This window comes from Nannobrachium achirus (genome assembly GCF_963921795.1).
Source record: "Nannobrachium achirus genome assembly, chromosome: 14".
NCBI classification, from domain to species: domain Eukaryota; kingdom Metazoa; phylum Chordata; class Actinopteri; order Myctophiformes; family Myctophidae; genus Nannobrachium; species Nannobrachium achirus.
This window is the reverse complement of record NC_137821.1, coordinates 52,334,093-52,354,328: the sequence shown is the minus strand read 5'-3', so window position 1 is coordinate 52,354,328 and position 20,236 is coordinate 52,334,093. Positions and strand designations below refer to the sequence as shown.

Below are 20,236 nucleotides of genomic sequence, written 5' to 3'. Positions count from 1 at the left end.
AGGGAAGGAAGCGACCAGGATTACAGCTTAGGCAATTGGCACTGGGTGAAAAATGGGCTACAAAATCGTGGGATAACATTTTAAAACTAAGAGGCAATAACTGGTGTCCAGCAAACTATAGTTGTATATTGTATACTGCAGAATCTCCATTCATTTTTCATACAGCTCTGGCCAGGTGGCCATGGGCTCTCTAAAGGCAAGTTCAGCACATGTATGTGCTAAACGGTGTTGTTAGGCAACAATTTGTGTGATGACCAGAGCCCCGGTAAAGTACAGTATATAAGATGTTGTCCTACCCACAGCCTTACAGAACAGAATATAAAATTACCTAAGAACAGCGAAGAATATAGAAGGAGGAATCTAGAAAAAGGAAGAAATTGAAACGAGTAGATTTAAGCTAGTAAGAAAGAATCTAGATAGAAACTAGAAAAAGATTGAAACTAGTAAAAGACTGAAACTAGTAAACTAGTATATTGAAGCTAGTAAAGAAAGAAACCTGATAGAAACTAGAAAAAGAGAGATAGACACTAGTAGATTGAAACTAGTCATAGACAAACTAGTAAAAGACTGAAACTAGTAAACTAGTATATTGAAGCTAGTAAAGAAAGAAACCTGATAGAAACTAGAAAAAGAGAGATAGACACTAGTAGATTGAAACTAGTCATAGACAAACTAGTAAAAGACTGAAACTAGTAAACTAGTATATTGAAGCTAGTAAAGAAAGAAACCAACCTGATAGAAACTAGAACAAGAGAGATAGACACTAGTAGATTGAAACTAGTCATAGACATACTAGTAAACGACTGAAACTAGTAAACTAGTATATTGAAGCTAAAGAAAGAAACTAGAAAAAGAGAGATAGACACTAGTAGATTGAAACTAGTAATAGACAAACTAGTAAAGGACTCAAACTAGTAAACGACTGAAAGAGAAGTGAAGTTCTTATAGGTGACCAAACGAACTTGACGAAATGAGAGAAATTGTGAGCTTACAGGCCGGCCAGTGTGGCAACCAAATTGGATCTAAGTTTTGGGAGGTCATAAGTGATGAACATGGCATTGACCCCACTGGGACATACCGTGGGGACAGTGATCTACAACTGGAAAGAATCAACGTCTATTTCCATCATGCTACAAGTGGCAAGTATGTTCCTCGTGCTGTTCTTCTGGATTTGGAACCAGGCACCATGGACACTGTGAGGTCTAGTCCTTATGGTCAGATTTTCAGACCAGATAACTTTGTGTTTGGTCAGACTGGTGCTGGTAACAACTGGGCAAAGGGCCACTACACCGAGGGAGCAGGGATGGTGGATTGCGTCCTTGATGTGTTGAGGAAGGAGGCAGAGAACTGTGACTGCCTCCAGGGTTTCCAGCTCACCCACTCCCTGGGAGGAGGAACCGGATCAGGCATGGGCACTCTGCTTGTTGGTAAGATCAGGGAGGAGTATCCGGACCGGATCATGAACACTTTCAGCGTGGTACCGTCTCCCAAGGTGTCGGATGTGGTGATAGAGCCCTATAACGCTACCCTGTCCGTCCACCAGCTTGTGGAGTACACAGATGAAACGTTCTGCATTGACAACGAGGCCCTATACGACATCTGCTTCCGCACCCTTAAGCTCACCACACCCACCTACGGTGACCTCAACCACCTGGTCTCTGCCACCATGAGCGGAGTCACCACCTGCCTGCGCTTCCCTGGTCAGCTCAATGCCGACCTGAGGAAGCTGGCCGTCAACATGATTCCCTTCCCCAGGCTGCATTTCTTCATCCTTGGTTTCGCTCCGCTCACCAGCCGAGGTAGCCAGCAGTACACCTCCCTCACTGTGCCCGAACTCACCCAGCAGATGTTTGATCCCAAGAACATGATGGCAGCCTGCGACCCGCGACACGGCCGTTATCTCACCGTTGCTACCATGTTCCGTGGCCGCATCTCCATGAAGGAGGTGGAGGAGGAGATCCTCAAAGTGCAGAACAGGAACAGCAGCTACTTCATCGAGTGGATCCCCAACAACTGCAAGACGGCCGTGTGCGACATCCCACCCCGCGGCCTCAAGATGTCTTCCACCTTCATCGGCAACAGCACAGCCATCCAGGAGCTGTTCAAGCGTATCTCGGAGCAGTTCACGGCCATGTTCCGCCGCAAGGCCTACCTTCACTGGTATACCGGCGAGGGCATGGACGAGATGGAGTTCACCGAGGCTGAGAGCAACATGAACGACCTGGTGTCAGAGTACCAGCAATACCAGGATGCCAGTGCTGAAGATGAGGGCGAGGACGAGGAGGAAGATGGTGGAGACTAGAATACTTTATTGTCATACCAGCAGGGAGCTGCGGGATAAGGAGATAAAGAACAGAGAGACGACCATGGAGGCATCCAAAAGAAATCTTACCAGAGACTGAAAAAGCCTGAAACCAAGTGAACTCCAAGTCTTTTTGGAACCTCACTCTACACGATAGCTCCGAGATTTGGTTCTGCTACGTAGGGTCTTGGCAGAGGATACTTCTAACAGATCAGCGATGGTAACCTTTTTCGCAACCTTATATCGAAAAATAAATGGTAGGCTGAGAAGTCAGGGGCTTGACGGAGGGGAAAGGAACTGGTTGGAATAACGTGTTCCTTCCACGCGCTACGTCCTACTGCCGAAACTCCCCGTCAGGTGAAAAGAAGCTGCCTGCTCACTGTTCATGTACTGAAGGAAGCATGAGCTCAGTTCGGGGCCCTCCCCAGGTTGGCAGAGGGAAGGAAGCGACCAGTATATTGCAGAATCACTTGGGGTATTTTCTTGTGTTTTTTCAGTTTAGAGTCAACGTTATGTTAACTCGAGAGTCTTTGTTGTGATGGGCGCTAATATCAACTTTCTCTCAGCTCCTATTTTGCTTTTCATTATCTTGCATTGGATCCACTGAATTCACAAACGTGTTCCAGCAGGTAAGGTTTAACCTATTTATTTTAATATTTATTTAAGTTAAAAATAGGATTTTCAAGAGTGACATCCTTTTACACAGCAGCTAACAAGAGGGAAGATTATGCAGATCTCCATTCATTTTTCATACAGCTCCTGCCGTGGCCATGGGCTCTCTAAAGGCAAATTCAGCCTTAAACGTCGTTGTTAGGCAACAATTTGTGTGTGTGATGTCGGACCAGAGCCCCGGTAAAGTACAGTATATAAGATGTTGTCCTACCTACAACCTTACAGAACAGAATATAGAATTGCCTAAGAACAGTGAAGAATAAAGGAGGAATCTAGAAGAAGAAAGAAATTGAAACTAGTAGATTGAAGCTAGTAAAGAAAGAAGCTAGATATAAACTAGAAAAGAAAGAGACACTAGCAGATTGAAACTAGTAAAAGACTGAAACTAGTAAAGGACTGAAACTAGTAAAAGACTGAAAGAGAAGTGAAGTTCTTATAGGTGAACAGACGAACTTGACGAAATGAGAGAAATTGTGAGCTTACAGGCCGGCCAGTGTGGCAACCAAATTGGATCTAAGTTTTGGGAGGTCATAAGTGATGAACATGGAATTGACCCCACTGGGACATACCGTGGGGACAGCGATCTACAACTGGAAAGAATCAACGTCTATTTCCATCATGCTACAAGTGGCAAGTATGTTCCTCGTGCTGTGCTTGTGGATTTGGAACCAGGCACCATGGACTCTGTGAGGTCTAGTCCTTATGGTCAGATTTTCAGACCAGATAACTTTACGTTTGGTCAGACTGGTGCTGGTAACAACTGGGCAAAGGGCCACTACACCGAGGGAGCAGGGCTGGTGGATGCTGTCCTTGATGTGTTGAGGAAGGAGGCAGAGAACTGTGACTGCCTCCAAGGTTTCCAGCTCACCCACTCCCTAGGAGGAGGAACCGGATCAGGCATGGGCACTCTGCTCGTTGGCAAGATCAGAGAGGAGTACCCGGACCGGATCATGAACACTTTCAGCGTGGTACCGTCTCCCAAGGTGTCGGATGTGGTGATAGAGCCATATAATGCTACCCTGTCCGTCCACCAGCTTGTGGAGTATACAGATGAAACGTTCTGCATTGACAACGAGGCTCTATACGACATCTGCTTCCGCACCCTTAAGCTCACCACACCCACCTACGGTGACCTTAACCATCTGGTGTGTGCCACCATGAGCGGAGTCACCACCTGCCTGCGCTTCCCTGGTCAGCTCAACGCTGACCTGAGGAAGCTGGCCGTCAACATGATTCCGTTCCCCAGGCTGCATTTCTTCATGCTTGGATTTGCTCCGCTCACCAGCCGAGGCAGCCAGCAGTACGCCGCCCTCACTGTGCCCCAGCTCACCCAGCAGATGTTTGATCCCAAGAACATGATGGCAGCCTGCGACCCGCGGCACGGCCGTTATCTCACCGTTGCTACCATGTTCCGCGGCCGCATCTCCATGAAGGAGGTGGAGGAGGAGATCCTTAAAGTGCAGAACAAGAACAGCAGCTACTTCATCGAGTGGATCCCCAACAACTGCAAGACGGCCGTATGCGACATCCCACCCCGCGGCCTCAAGATGTCTTCCACCTTCATCGGCAACAGCACAGCCATCCAGGAGCTGTTCAAGCGTATCTCGGAGCAGTTCACGGCCATGTTCCGCCGCAAGGCCTACCTTCACTGGTATACCGGCGAGGGCATGGACGAGATGGAGTTCACCGAGGCTGAGAGCAACATGAATGACCTGGTGTCAGAGTACCAGCAATACCAGGATGCCAGTGCTGATGATGAGGGAGAGGACGAGGAGGATGATGGTGGAGACTAGAATACTTTATTGTCATACCAGCAGGGAGCTGCAGGATAAGGAGATAAAGAACAGAGAGACGACCATGGAGGAATCCAAAAAAATCTTACCAGAAACTGAAAAAGCATGAAACCAAGTGAACTCCAAGTCCTTTTGGAACCTCACTCTACACGAGCCCCGAGATTAGGTTCTGCTACGTAGGGTCTAGGCAGAGGATACGTCCGAGAGATCAGCGATGGTTACCTTTTTTGCAACCCTGTATCGAAAAATAAATGGTAGTCCGAGAAATCTACAGATGATTGCAAAATAGTCGGAAAGTACATTTTAAGCGACGGGTTTAAGCAACTGTTTAAATGGCTTGTTTAATCAGCCTGTGCCATGTTTAAACATTGCAGCCAAATCGGGAGCCATACTGACACCTGAGGTCGGTCGGATGTTCCTCTGGGTTGAATGGGAAAACACGGTACAGGCTGACTAAATAAGTGGTTTAAACAGTTGTTTCGACCGATCGCTTAAATTTTACTTTCCGACTATTTTGCAAACATCTGTAGCTGTCTCGCACTACCTTTACTTTTTGGATACAAGGTTGCGAATAACGTAATCACTGCCTTTGGCCGGCCTGGACCCTCCCTACCCAGCGGAACCTCATCTCAGAGCTATCGTGGAGAGTGAGGTTGCAAACAGGGCAATAGTGAACTGAAAACTAGAAAGATGCAACTGGAATTGGCTGATAAAAAGATGTCGCGCTCTGACTGGCAGAAAAGAAGACCCGTGCTGTGATTGACCCAAAAAAGACACAGCGCTGTGATTTGGTCCGAAAAGAAGACCTGTGCTGTGATTGACCCAAAAAAGATGCAGCACTGTGATTGGCCGGAACAATGGACGCAACTCTCTGATTGGCCCGAAAAGAAGACTCAGGGTTGTGATTGGCTGAAAAGAAAACAGCCGCTATGATTGGCCGAAAAGAAAACGCCGCTCTTTGACCGACAAAAATAAGACGCTGCCTTGTGATTGCGCGGCAACCACACTAAGTGTCCTTTTATCCCATATTCAGTTAACATCACAACATCTTTTTTCTACTGAATATCCTGCACCTCTTTTTTAAACTAACAATATTCACAACAACACTTCATGTCAGTGTTGATGAACCTTTTTTTTTATTACAGAATATCGACAACATCACGTCAATATTTCTGAACAATTTCACCCCCTTTTTTTTAAGAACAGACGATTCCCAACAACACGTCTGTTTCTCCACCAATTTTTTTATTTCTTTTATAACAGATTATCTACAACACAATATGTCTGTTTCTGCATGATTTTCTTTTCTCCACAACAAACATGTTTCTGAACCTCCTTTTTTTTTAACGACATAATGGTCAATATTTCTTTTTTTAAATATCTATAAAGTAGGTACTACTACTTTTGGTGCTGTCTGTTTCTGGTAGGCAGTACAAAGGCAGGGCCTTTAGTTGGCACCTCGACAGAGTTCCCACATACATACGAACAGCACCGAAAGTAGTACTTGCTCGCTCTGCTGGCACACAAGTAGCCCATATATGGCCTTGAGTGCACAGGGCACAAGTTGTCACCACGACAGAGTGCAATCTGTTTTTGCCAGACCCATGAAATGGGTAGGCCTACATAAGCAAATGTCGGTCTGTCTGTCCGGGTTTTCTATATAAAGGGTATATATGATGATGACATGATGATGACATGCCTACAAAAGGCATGATGTCATAAATGATGATGACAGACAGGGGGTCTGGCACAACCAGGTTGACCTGGTCTTGTTATTTTATCTTCATGTCATTTTGTTGTTTGCACCATTTTCTTTTTTGAGCGGTGGTAAACCGCTCCTAAGAGTGGCTGTGCGTGTGTCTAGCCTTTTTCCTCAGCGTTTTGCTATAGTAAAATGTGTGTGCGTAGCATCATGTTTGTCTAGTGATGTCATATGTCGTATGTCTGTAGCCTTTTTCCTCAGCGATTTGCCATAGCAAAACGTGTGTGTGTGTAGCACGTAAACCGCTCCTATAAGTGGCTGTGCGTGTGTCCGTAGCCTTTTTCCTCAGCGTTTTGCTATAGTAAAATGTGTGTGCGTAGCATCATGTTTGTCTAGTGATGTCATATGTCATATATCTGTAGCCTTTTTCCTCAGCGTTTTGCCATAGTAAAATGTGTGTACGTAGCATCATGTTTGTCTAGTGATGTCATATGTTGTGTGTCTGTAGCCTTTTTCCTCAGCGTTTTGCCATAGCAAAACGTGTGTGTGTAGGCAGCACGTAAACCGCTCCATAGAGTGGCTGTGCGTGTGTCTGTAGCCTTTTTCCTCAGCGTTTTGCAATAGCAAAATGTGTGTGCGTAGCATCATGTTTGTCTAGTGATGTCATTATGTCGTATGTCTGTAGCCTTTTTCCTCAGCGTTTTGCCATAGCAAAACGTGTGTGTGTAGCATAGCCTGTACATCCTAGACTCAAATCCTAGTCTGAGGATGTCATGCAAGCACGACCACCGCTCACTTCACATTGGGTGTGATTTTTTTTTACTATATCCACCCGATCACAACATGTCATTCTTTCTGCACCTTCTGTGTCACCAGAAGGCTTGAGCCCCTTTTGCCCTGTCTGTAAAAAGGTGCCCTCTCCAGATCATTGATGCAGATTTATACTATATGGTGGAAAAAACACAATTGCCCCCTTTTCCATGCCATACCTGAAGGCAGCATTCAAGAGAAATTACCTTTTCCAAACACTCCTGAACCCTAATGGGGTATCTTGAAAGAATTGCCCTCCCTGTCTAGAAATCCATGGTGTGCTCCAGTATTGGCTTATTCAGTGCACCTAAAATAGCCGACCTCCAAGGATCGATATTTTCACCAAAAGTGCCCTTTTAAAAATGTCAGCACCTGCCTCTCTAACATGCTCCACAAGTCCCTGGTGTCACTGTTCATGTCATGTGTGACTGCTGCATTTTGGACATCAGGTGTGGAGTTTTGTTACTTTCCACTATTGGACATCAGTGTGGCTTTCCTGAGTCTAGCAGCTGAGGGCTAGCAGCTGCTAGACACAGCTCCAGTATCTGTGGTTTAAAGGGGGAAACCACCCATTTTCAATATTGAACTATGTCATTGGAAATAACAAAAAAAGTTCCCCCCTTCTGTGTTGCCTAGAACTGGAGGATTGATTTTGGGGTTTGTATTGTAAATCACACCGGTGTGATTTCTACACAACTCCTCTAAGGTATATTAATGACATAGTTCAATAATATAGTCATAGTTTCTGTGAGGTTAGTGTTAGGTTTAGGCATAGTATTTGGTGAGTTTGAATTTATATTTGAATTTGAATTTACTTTTTGAATTCATAACAGTATATATATTCATTTAAATGTTTTACATTTTAATTTTAAATATCATCCTTACAACAACTAAAATAACATATCTCTGTATTCAAATTCACACGCTGCTACATTCTGCATTGGGTGAGCATCTTTAGGAAATTGAAGGCCAATCACAGCATGCATGTCCTGTGAAGCTTGTCCAAAGGGACTCTGGGCGTACCTACATCTTGGAGACCGGACAAAGCCAGATGTTGGAGCTTAGCTCTTTCCAGGATCACCACTCAATAAGTTCAGTCAGGTATGTCACATTTAATTTTGGCGTTTGGATCTGCTACATCTTCTCCCTGCTCAGCAGCAGCAAAGAAGAAGTACATCATTAACCATAGCAGCAGGGAGATATATAGATATATAAACACAACACCCCCCCCCCCCCCCCCCCCCATGGGGAACATAATTAACAGAGCCTACTGGTGGTGCTGGGGAGGCGGTGGGGGCAAGCAAGCACAAGCAACAGTCCAGGCAAGAGCAGCAGGAAGAATGACAGACGGGGCGGGCTTAAGTAGTTGGCAAATGACATAGGGTCTATAAAAAGCTAGATACCTCCCCGCCGCTGCAGTTCATTGGGCAAACAGCGATGGTGGAACTGCGGAAGGCCTACCGAGCATCCCATTCTGTGACACAAAAGGAAGCGTCCTTCAGAATTCCCAAGAGCCCCGCCTCAGAATTCCGGAGTTATTGGGAGGCTTGCCAGCTCTCTTTGACCAACCCATATATGTGTGTGTGTTGTTGGGTTGTTGTTTTTTTGCCACGAGGCAGCCCCCTAGCCTAGCGGCCCACTGCAACAGTTGTTTTAAATGGACATATCAAACTCAATGTCCAACAGATTGCTTTGTGTTAACAGCTGAGTTTCTAGTGTCAATCTCCCTCTGGAAGAGATTACACTGAGGCCTCACTGCAGTCTGTGTTTTATGCTTTGAAGAGGACATTACACTATGTTTGTAGTGTTTTCTCACTGTAAACAAAAGAATATTCACATTAGCTAAGCTAACATTGCTGTCTGTATAATGACTGGTTGCACTTGAGGGGAGCTGAGGAAACATTTGGTGGATACTAGGCTAGTATGCACAACTAAAAGAACTAATGCACTATTGTGTTGGAGCGCCTCAGTGCGGCTGCAGAGTTAAGGTGCTATCTATTCCTGATTGATTGATTGATTGAAGACTATTTGAAGTTTGCATAGGAAAAGGTACAGTTTCACTATGGTTGAGGGCTATGTTATGGAGAGTGTCTGGTTGCTTTATTTTAGGTGATTATAGAATTTAAGTGCTCTCTTTTTTACTTTTATAATGAGTGGGTATCGTCCTAATTCTGCCCTGCAAGCATTGTTTGTTGTTTTCCGTTGGGTGCGGAGTATAGATTTGCAGAGTTCTGCATGCAGTCTCTCAGTTTGGTGTCTGTGTCATGCTCTAGTATATAATATACAGTAGCCTATAGCCTATTGCATATTGAACAATACAATACAACTTGTTTGTCCAATTCTCAGATCAATATGCTTATTATTTTCCATTCATTAGCTAACTTCCGCCACATTTTGGCACTAATCATGTTCATACTCCGCTTGTTGGTGGTGTAAAAGTTGTGGTATTAAAAGCTTAATTATGTATTTATATGTGCTGCCCTCGACCCGACGAGTCGGTAGAGTATCTGCGCGCGCTGGTTGTGGGGGCTGGTCTAGTCAAGATGCCAGGGCTGAATTTTAGTCCCAGTCCGTCCCTGGTGTGTGTGTGTGTGTGTATATATATATATTTATATATGTATATACATGTGTATATATATATATATATATATATATATATATATATATATATATATATATATATATATATGGTGGAGGTGGCTGCTTGGGGGAATTCCATCTATGAAATCTATGAAAACATCTGCAGAAATCTGCAACGCAATCTCAGGCTATATAATTGTGGTCGGGCCCAGGGGGGGCCTGCTTTATCTCTCTCTCAATTAAGGGGAAAAAGCGCATAAGCGGAAAAGGCGCAAAAAAAAGCGCAACTCTGGTTCATCCCATAGGCGGAAGAACCCGAACCCCCATGAGGTGCGCTCACGACTGGCATCACCAGGAATGGTGGTCCCTCATTGGCTGTTCATGATGACATAGCCAGAAATGCTGGTCCCTGATTGGGCTACGGGCTAAAATAAAGAAGGACACCGGCATACAAACGTAGCCGAACACAGTACTCGGGTTCTCTGCTGGCGCAGGTAATTAAAAAAACAAAATGAAAAAAGGTACAGAAACACACAGAAATCTAATTAAAAAATAAACATTGTGTTGTGTATATTCTGTTGTAAAAATAAAATAAAATAATAAAAATGCAAAAAACATTGACTGGTGTACTGATGTGGATATTCTGTTATAGAAAAATAAAAATGTAAAGATGGAGAAAACATTTACATTATGGTGTTTTAGTTGTGGATGTGCTGTTGTAAAAATAAAATAAAAAAAGTGCAGGAACAATGATGTCAGGTTTTGTTGTGGTTATTCTGTTAATATAAAATAAAAAAGGTGCATGAATAAAAAATAAGATCAACTATAAATAACACGGTTGTATGTAAATTAACTTTGACCACCTACCTCTAACCTCTAACCAGTTCATCCTTGAATTCCAAGTGGACATTTGCGCCAAATGTCATGAAACTCCCCCAAGGTGTCCCTGAGATATCGCGTTCACACGGTTGGGAAGGACGGAAGGGCTAAAAAGTCACACATAAAAAAAGACAACAAACTTGAAATTATGTTGTGGATATATTCATTAAATCAAATAAAGAGCGTCAAAAATGTGACCCCATATTTATTAATAATAATGTGGATATTCTGTTGTAATAAAAAAGAAAGAGGTTCACAAAATTTGGCATGTTTAATGTGGAGTGTTATAAATAAATAAAATATTGATCCAGGAACCCTTATGTTCTGTTGTTGTGGATTTCTGTTAGAAAAGAAAACAAGATCTAACGATACATCATTAAATCTCTATCGGTCTGTTGCGGATATGAGAATACATATAGTAGGTTTGATATTTAGGTTGACCACTGATGTTCTGTCATCATTGCAGTTCCCTGCTGCCTCTCTGGCTTTGATCTGGTCTGTTACTAATCGTCATCTCCCTCCTCGTCCTCGCCCTCATCTTCAGCACTGGCATCCTGGTATTGTTGGTACTCTGACACCAGGTCGTTCATGTTGCTCTCGGCCTCGGTGAACTCCATCTCATCCATGCCCTCGCCGGTATACCAGTGAAGGTAGGCCTTGCGGCGGAACATGGCCGTGAACTGCTCCGAGATGCGCTTGAACAGCTCCTGTATGGCCGTGCTGTTGCCGATGAAGGTGGAAGACATCTTGAGGCCGCGGGGTGGGATGTCGCATACGGCTGTCTTAGCGTTGTTGGGGATCCACTCGATGAAGTAGCTGCTGTTCTTGTTCTGCACTTTGAGCATCTCCTGCTCCACCTCCTTCATGGAGACGCGGCCACGAAACATGGCAGCAACGGTGAGATAACGGCCGTGCCGCGGGTCGCAGGCTGCCATCATGTTCTTGGCATCAAACATCTGCTGGATGAGCTGGGACACAGTGAGGGCAGCGTACTGCTGGCTGCCTCGGCTGGTGAGCGGAGCGAAACCAAGGATGAAGAAATGCAGCCTGGGGAAGGGAATCATGTTGACTGCCAGCTTCCTCAGGTCAGCGTTGAGCTGACCAGGGAAGCGCAGGCAGGTGGTGACTCCGCTCATGGTGGCAGAGACCAGGTGGTTGAGGTCACCGTAGGTGGGTGTGGTGAGCTTAAGGGTGCGGAAGCAGATGTCGTATAGGGCCTCGTTGTCAATGCAGAACGTCTCGTCTGTGTTTTCCACAAGCTGGTGGACGGATAGGGTGGCGTTATAGGGCTCTATCACCACATCTGACACCTTGGGAGACGGTACCACGCTGAAAGTGTTCATGATCCGGTCCGGGTACTCCTCTCTGACTTTACCAACAAGCAGAGTGCCCAGGCCTGATCCGGTTCCTCCTCCCAGGGAGTGGGTGAGCTGGAAACCCTGGAGGCAATCACAGTTCTCTGCCTCCTTCCTCAACACATCAAGGACGGCATCCACCAGCTCTGCTCCCTCTGTGTAGTGGCCCTTTGCCCAGTTGTTACCAGCACCAGTCTGACCAAACACAAAGTTATCTGGTCTGAAGATCTGACCAAAAGGACTAGATCTCACAGAGTCCATGGTGCCTGGTTCCAAATCCACCAGCACAGCACGAGGAACATACTTGCCACTTGTTGCTTCGTTGAAATAGACGTTGATTCTTTCCAGTTGTAGATTGCTGTCCCCATGGTATGTCCCAGTGGGGTCGATGCCATGTTCATCACTTATGACCTCCCAAAACTTGGATCCAATCTGGTTGCCGCACTGGCCGGCCTGTACGCTGAGGATCTCCCTCATTTCGTTAAAAGGATTCCGGATAAAACCTTATGAAGGATCAGACTAGTAAATCTTTACTCCTACTTGCATCTCAAATCATAATACACTCTTCAAAGTAATATAGTGCATGAAGAAACTTTGAATCCCTTATATATGCTAACAACCGCTTGTCTGACGTCACACATAACACAAACTATTGCCAACCAATGTCGTTTTCCGTATGCGTGTCCTGATTTTGCCATTGTACTGTATGCCCATGGCATGCTCGCTGGCACTGCGAGAAACTTTCACATAATCTTCCCTCGTTAGTCTGTGATTTAAGTTGGTATTTAAAGCTTTTATATATATATACTTATTATATCGTAGTCTAGTCATCCTGCCTGTTCCCACTTCCCTTGTACTGAAATCCCTTGTCACTGCTAACCCTACCAGTTTGTTCGTTAGGTAAGGCGTAGACTAGGACTGTCAAATAAAAATAAGTCGCACACTACACCTCCATATGCAGTAAAGGGTGCATATGGAGCCGGGCAGTGAAACGTTCTTTATCCAAAATGTCTGTTGAAAAAAAAAAAACGAGATCTAATGATGAATAATTAGACCTCTATCTACCTATTGCGGATATATATATACAGTAGGTTTGAAATTTACATTGACCATTCACGTTCTGTCATTATTGCAGCTCCCTGCTGCTGAAACGCCTCCTCTCTGGCTTTGACCTCGTCTACTACTAATCTTCATCTTCCTCCGCGTCCTCGCCATCATCCTCAGCACTGGCATCCTGGTATTGTTGGTACTCTGACACCAGGTCGTTCATGTTGCTCTCAGCCTCAGTGAACTCCATCTCGTCCATGCCCTCGCCGGTATACCAGTGAAGGTAAGCCTTACGGCGGAACATGGCCGTGAACTGCTCCGAGATACGCTTGAACAGCTCCTGGATGGCTGTGCTGTTGCCGATGAAGGTGGAAGACATCTTGAGGCCGCGGGGTGGGATGTCGCACACGGCCGTCTTAGCGTTGTTGGGGATCCACTCGATGAAGTAGCTGCTGTTCTTGTTTTGCACTCTGAGCATCTCCTGCTCCACCTCCTTCATGGAGATGCGGCCGCGGAACATGGTAGCAACGGTGAGATAGCGGCCGTGCCGCGGGTCGCAGGCTGCCATCATGTTCTTGGCATCAAACATCTGCTGGATGAGCTGAGGCACAGTGAGGGCGGCGTACTGCTGGCTGCCTCGGCTGGTGAGCGGAGCGAAACCAAGGATGAAGAAATGCAGCCTGGGGAAGGGAATCATGTTTACTGCCAACTTCCTCAGGTCGGCATTGAGCTGACCAGGGAAGCGCAGGCAGGTGGTGACTCCGCTCATGGTGGCAGAGACCAGGTGGTTGAGGTCACCGTAGGTGGGTGTGGTGAGCTTAAGGGTGCGGAAGCAGATGTCGTATAGAGCCTCGTTGTCAATGCAGAACGTTTCATCTGTATACTCCACAAGCTGGTGGACGGATAGGGTGGCGTTATAGGGCTCTATCACCACATCCGACACCTTGGGAGACGGTACCACGCTGAAAGTGTTCATGATTCTGTCCGGGTACTCCTCTCTGACTTTGCCAATGAGCAGAGTGCCCAGGCCTGATCCGGTTCCTCCTCCTAGGGAGTGGTTGAGCTGGAAACCTTGGAGACAGTCACAGTTCTCTGCCTCCTTCCTCAACACATCAAGGACGGCATCCACCAGCTCTGCTCCTTCTGTGTAGTGGCCCTTTGCCCAGTTGTTACCAGCACCAGTCTGACCAAACACAAAGTTATCTGGTCTGAAGATCTGACCAAAGGGACTAGACCTCACAGAGTCCATGGTGCCTGGTTCCAAATCCACAAGCACAGCACGAGGAACATACTTGCCACTTGTTGCTTCGTTGAAATAGACGTTGATTCTTTCCAGTTGTAGATCACTGTCCCCACGGTATGTCCCAGTGGGGTCGATGCCATGTTCATCACTTATGACCTCCCAAAACTTTGATCCAATTTGGTTGCCGCACTGGCCGGCCTGTACGCTGACAATCTCTCTCATCTTGTTCAAATAATTCTGGATAAAACCTTATGATGAATCAAAGCGGTGAAAACTCTGCGTGTGTTGCTTTTGTATCTGTACTCCTACTTGTTATCCACTCTTTAAAGTAAATTAATGCATTAAGAAACATTCAATCCCAATCTCTTATATTAGCTGACAACCTCTTGTTTGATGTCACACACAACACAAACCATTGCCATGCCAACCAATGCCATTTTCCTTCATGCATGTTCTGAATTCGCCGTTATACTGTACAAATTCTGCCCAAAAAACACGCAAATCGGTACACACTTGCTCTACACTCATGTCATCAACATGGATCTGTCCCATATAGCACCACCATCAGGCCGATTTTTTCAACACATTTTTGGACACTCCTCCTACAGATTTTGCCCTAAAATCACGCAAATCGGTACATAGTATGTCTACACTCATCTCATCAACATGGATCTGTCCCAAATAGCGCCACCTTCAGGCCGATTTTTAAAACACATTTTTGGCCACTACTCCTACAGATTTTGCCCTAAAATCACGCAAATCGCTACACAGTATGTCTACACTCATGTCATCAACATGGATCTGTCCCATATAGCGCCACCATCAGGCCGATTTTTTCAACACATTTTTGGACACTGCTCCTACAGATTTTGCCCTAAAATCACGCAAATCGGTACATAGTATGTCTACACTCATCTCATCAACATGGATCTGTCCCAAATAGCGCCACCATCAGGCCAATTTTTTCAAACAAATTCTTTGGACACTGCTCCTACACATTTTGGCCTAAAATCACGCTGGTCCGTTAGGGAGGGCGTAGACTACGGCTGTCAAAAAGGAGAACGGATATTCAAAGATTCCCTTTGGGAAAGGAAACTCGCACACTACACTCCGAAGGTCAGCACCTCACCAAACCTTTGGTGTGCATTACCGTTCCTGCTACAAAGATTCCTTTGAACATTCCTTTGACAAAGTCAATATGGAAATGTATTCCTCCCACTGCTCGCCACTGCTGCTGTACTCTACTTTCTCACCTTTCAGTGAGGAGCCACCCACAGACTCGAGGAGCAGTTCCTAAGTACTTGTCAAAGTACTTCTCCAGAGGGTAACCGGTCACTTCGCCACAAATCCAACTCGCCAAATTGTCCACGCTCATTGGGCAGGCTTGTCAATGCTCCTGGATTCGCCAGGATGATTGACAATTACATCTACTATGTTAAATATTTTCTGGGGGAGGACCCCCAGATGAGAAGTCATTATTAAGGATGTCTTACTTTGCTTCAGTCATCAAATTTGTACACCTACATTTGCAATTTTAAGGCTGAAATTGTACCCATGCTAGTAAAGCAAGCCTGATAAAAGTATCAAACATGCACAAAATTCAACAGAACACAGGAAAATATATCTGTTAAAGAGGTGGTGCCATGATTTTTACCCCCTCTAAAACATGATTATCAGGTATTATGATTATACTAGGAGGAAGATTTTTTCCAAAAAAGTATACAGAAAGAGTTAAAATTGGGTTTTTATGTGGCCACACCCCCAGTTCATTAAGTATGCATGGATGTCATGGTGGGTGGTGACCCAGCTGAAGTTAGCCACACCCCACAGTGTTGGGTGAATGGTAATTAGGGGAGGAGTTGATTCTGTGATGTAAAAGTATCTTTTTTTTAACTGACACTTTTGACCACAAGGTGGCAGCCTCCAAGAGAAAACAAACAAATACCAAGAGAATACATAATTGCTCATAAAAACCACACCAGGGGGTCCAATGATGTACTTTCAACCTCCTAGACACATGAAAAACAGAAAAAGTACAAAACTATGGCACCACCTCTTTAAGAAGTTTGGGGGGAGGACCACCAGACCCCTGTTGGGGAGTTCCGTGTACCCCCTAAAAAATAAATCTCCTGTATTCTCCTGGACTGACAGTCCAATGTTGACAACCCTGCTCATTGGCGAGGTGTCCTAGCAAGTTGATTTGGCGAGTTGGATTTTTGGCGAAGTGACTGGTATTCCTCCAGAGTAAGGGGATGCTCATATAGGTACTCCACGAGAGGGAGTTCCTCGGAACCAAATGGACCCCAACGGATACATTTTTAGTTCCATTTGATCACTCTCTGAGTTCATTTTACTTTGGTTTTACAATATAAGTTAAATAGAAATGCCATTAAATGGGGATGCGTAGCCTAATGCATATCAAACTGGGGGTACTTGAAATTAAAATGCTTAAGAATCACTGCTAGAGTCGTAAAAACGTATGGGTGTCCGCAGGCTAAGTGTCAATGTGGGTGTCCTTGACTTTTGCTCTACCAAAATAGCCTATTAGTCTTTTTTTTGTTGTTGCTGTTTTTTTTGTTTTTTTTTTTTTGTTCATAACAGAATCAATGTCTTATGGTCATGAAAACCGTAAATCAGAAATCTCTATGAGGAAGACACCACAAATTGGCCGTCACTTCTATGCCTGAAGAGTGACAGGACACTGCAGGGAGACATGGGGAATGCCTAACCCTAACCCTAACCTGCGAATCTCTGTCAGGATGCATTAGAGTCTCTAATGCATCCTGAGGTTGAGGTGCATGCCACATATATAGGCTCTAATGATTAGAGCCTATATAGGTGGCATGCGCCTCAACCCCTAGGCCTTCTGTGTGTGTGTGTGTGTGTGTGTGTGTGTGTGTGTGTGTGTGTGTGTGTGTGTGTGTGTGTGTGTGTGTGTGTGTGTGTGTGTGTGTGTGTGTGTGTGTGTGTGTGTGTGTGTGTGTGTGTGTGTGTGTGTGTGTGTGTGTGTGTGTGTGTGTGTGTGAGAGAGAGAGAGAGAAAGAGAGTTGTGGTGTTTTTATCAATGGTACACACCAGACATCACGTCTCCGTCGGGTGGAAACCTCATATGTACAAAACGAGACTTTTCAGGAATCAAGTTAAAATATGGAGATAAGAGGTTTCTGCCCAGAAGCTAACATTAAGGTGTGTCAGTGTCCAGTGTCCACCCCATAAGGCACCGCACCCGTATTCCCCACCCACCCGGTCAGCCTTGCAGCAGCGTGGGCTGGGCTGGGCAGGGCGGGTGTGCAACTGTGCATAATGGACAATGTATGTGAGGCTTGACAAACTAGTAAAGCAGGTGTCACAAAAACATCCACTGCACCTCGAGTCGCATGAGTCATGAATGAACAGATATGAAAGGTTATGCAATATACAGTAGGAAAAAAAGCGCAATTCCAGTCCAAGTTTAACCACTAAGCATTAAGGTTTAACCACTATAAATAAAGTTTGATTTGATTTGATTTGATTTGAACCACTTAAACCCAATAATTATGGTTGAGTGATCCTCTGGGCTCTATAGCCTACTAGTGAATATTTTGTTTGATTGATTGATTGATTGATTGATTGATTACTTAAAGGGATATTTCACTTTCAAACGATTCTTTGGGAACATTTTAAAAATGAAATACAATAAAAGATGATTAAAAATAAATGAAAAGGGTTATCAAAAAAACACTGCCTGCTCACGTAGGCCTATTCGGAGGGTAGTCACCAGAAAAAAATAATGTTTTTCTTTTTATGAATCTATCATGGTTAATATGAAGTTTGAAGTTACAATGGGTTTGTATGGGGCCCTCCTCCTGGAGGAGGACTGATAACATAAAATATCTGTTCAGGGTGTTCATAAAAGCCTTATTATTAAACCAAATGACCAAAAGTTTTTAAGTGAAATATCCCTTTAATATTTTGCAAATACAAGCACAGGAAAGCAGTAGGCCTATAATAGCCTACAAGGTCTTGTAGGATTTAAAACCAAAACCAAGATAGCATATGGCTAGTTTACGTTGGAGTTTAATAAGAACTGTTTTTTCATTGTGTGGAAAACTCACAACAAGCCTGTCAATCTGCTATTTTATTGTGTGGTTAATTTGACCACTTCAAGCCTATACTTAGTTAAGTGTAGTCCCCCGGGGGTCTACACTAGTCTGCCTTCTATTTTAGCTCTGCACTAAAAATATCTTCTCTGAAAATGCAGAATGTTTGCCACTGGTGAGTGTACAATAGATGACAGTAACCTACATTAATCTAGTTGTTGTTGCCCTAGCCTCGGAAACCCAGACTTTTGTTGCCCTAATATTTCTTATACGCCTACTACTACTACTAGGCTACATACTACCAGTAAGACTCCCTAATCGGGAGATAAGCGACCGTAGGTGGCTTATCTCCACAAATAGGGCAAAAAATTGTTTTTCCAGAATCTTCCTGATCCATGTTGATGACATGAGTGTAGACATGCTGTGTAGTGATATTCGTGATTTTAGGGCAAAAACTGTAGGAGCAGTGTCCAAAAATGTGTTTTAAAAATCGGCCTGAAGGTGGCGCTACAATAGGGCCATGTGAGAAATGAGGGGTGGGGTCTCCGCGTTGCCTTGGCGGACGAATAGGTACCGGCCCGGCTCTCCCGGACGCTCCTAGCCTGAGTTACGGCATTTTATGTGCGCTGCAGTGGCAGGGGGTCCTCCACTGGGGGCGCCACCACTTTTGCATCCGTTCTGGAGCACCAGGAGTCGGTGGTCCCCGGGAATTCCCCGCGAGCAGCCCCGTTGGGGTGGTCATTTGGTCATTTTTGCACATTTGGTAATTTTTTTAAATCTGGGGGTCCCCCAGGGACGCTCCGGGGGTCCTTGGAGGTTGTAGTTTGGCAGGCAAGGAGTGTGTGTGTAAAATCTGGCATGGATCGGGTCAACGGGTGCGGAGATATAAGCAGGGAAAAAGTGTGACGTGTGAGCACATTTGGTCATTTTTTACATCTGGGGGTCCCCCAGGGACCTGGGGGTCCCTGGGGCTCCGGGGGTCCTTGGAGGTTGTAGTTTGGCAGTCAAGGAGTGTGTGTGCAAAATTTGGCATGGATGGGGGCAACGGTTGTGGAGATATGAGCAGGGCAAAAGTGTGACGGACGGACGGACTGACTGACTGATTGACTGACTCACCCACGGACAGCCGGTGGAGGTTTCTACAGTAAGTAGATCCCTACGGTCGCAACTACTATCACTGACTCACACGCACGCACGCACGCGCGCAAGCGCACACACGCGCGCGCACACACACACACACACACACACACACAGCAGCCTCTCTCTCTCTCTCTCTCTCTCTCTCTCTCTCTCTCTCTCCCTCCCTCCCTCAAAAATTTCGGGTTATTTTAAGGACCGGTTCGACTTGCCAGAGTGGAAGTGTATGCGCGCCCGGTGCGTGCGTGCGCGCGTGCGTGCGTGCGTGTGTGTGTGTGTGTGTGTGGGCTGGGTTTTTAGGGGGCGGGCCAGGTAGAGTAAGGAGTTAAACGGGGTTGGAGTCGTGTGTTGTTGGTAGCTGACTATACTCCATGTGGAAGAAGTAGCAGCACAACTTCTATAAGACGCACAGTTTGGCATTATAAGGATACTAGTTTGTTTATCTCTTCTTGGGTGTCCCTTCTTCCAAGCTGAAGCTGCAGCCTTGACCACTTGCAGTAGCCTACAGGAGGACTATAACTTTTACGCACCACGAGATTTCTTTCTTTTTTATTTTTTGTGTTTTATTCTACAACTCTTTTTGTAATAATTAACCAGCAATAACATTGCTACGCTTGGCGTGGGTTTGCCCATTGCC

The 20,236-nt window shown here is 45.2% G+C and overlaps 4 protein-coding genes across 4 annotated transcripts; 2 read left to right on the top strand and 2 right to left on the bottom strand.

Annotated features, from left to right (window-relative positions):
- Window positions 1-970: 970 nt before the first annotated feature.
- Window positions 971-2,302, top strand: LOC308298569 (tubulin beta-4B chain-like; the record flags this gene model as incomplete). The annotated part of the gene is made up of 1 exon (XM_080742212.1): window positions 971-2,302. One exon carries the CDS (start codon window positions 971-973, stop codon window positions 2,300-2,302), a length of 1,332 nt encoding a protein of 443 aa, XP_080598338.1.
- Window positions 2,303-3,435: 1,133 nt separating this feature from the next.
- Window positions 3,436-4,767, top strand: LOC308298127 (tubulin beta-4B chain-like; the record flags this gene model as incomplete). The annotated part of the gene is made up of 1 exon (XM_080741684.1): window positions 3,436-4,767. The coding sequence occupies one exon, from the start codon at window positions 3,436-3,438 to the stop codon at window positions 4,765-4,767; it is 1,332 nt and encodes a 443-aa protein (XP_080597810.1).
- A 6,474-nt stretch (window positions 4,768-11,241) lies between these two features.
- Window positions 11,242-12,570, bottom strand: LOC308298721 (tubulin beta chain-like; the record flags this gene model as incomplete). Its single annotated transcript, XM_080742372.1, has 1 exon — window positions 11,242-12,570. One exon carries the CDS (start codon window positions 12,568-12,570, stop codon window positions 11,242-11,244), a length of 1,329 nt encoding a protein of 442 aa, XP_080598498.1.
- Window positions 12,571-13,276: 706 nt separating this feature from the next.
- Window positions 13,277-14,605, bottom strand: LOC308298381 (tubulin beta chain-like; the record flags this gene model as incomplete). Its single annotated transcript, XM_080741968.1, has 1 exon — window positions 13,277-14,605. One exon carries the CDS (start codon window positions 14,603-14,605, stop codon window positions 13,277-13,279), a length of 1,329 nt encoding a protein of 442 aa, XP_080598094.1.
- Window positions 14,606-20,236: the final 5,631 nt, after the last annotated feature.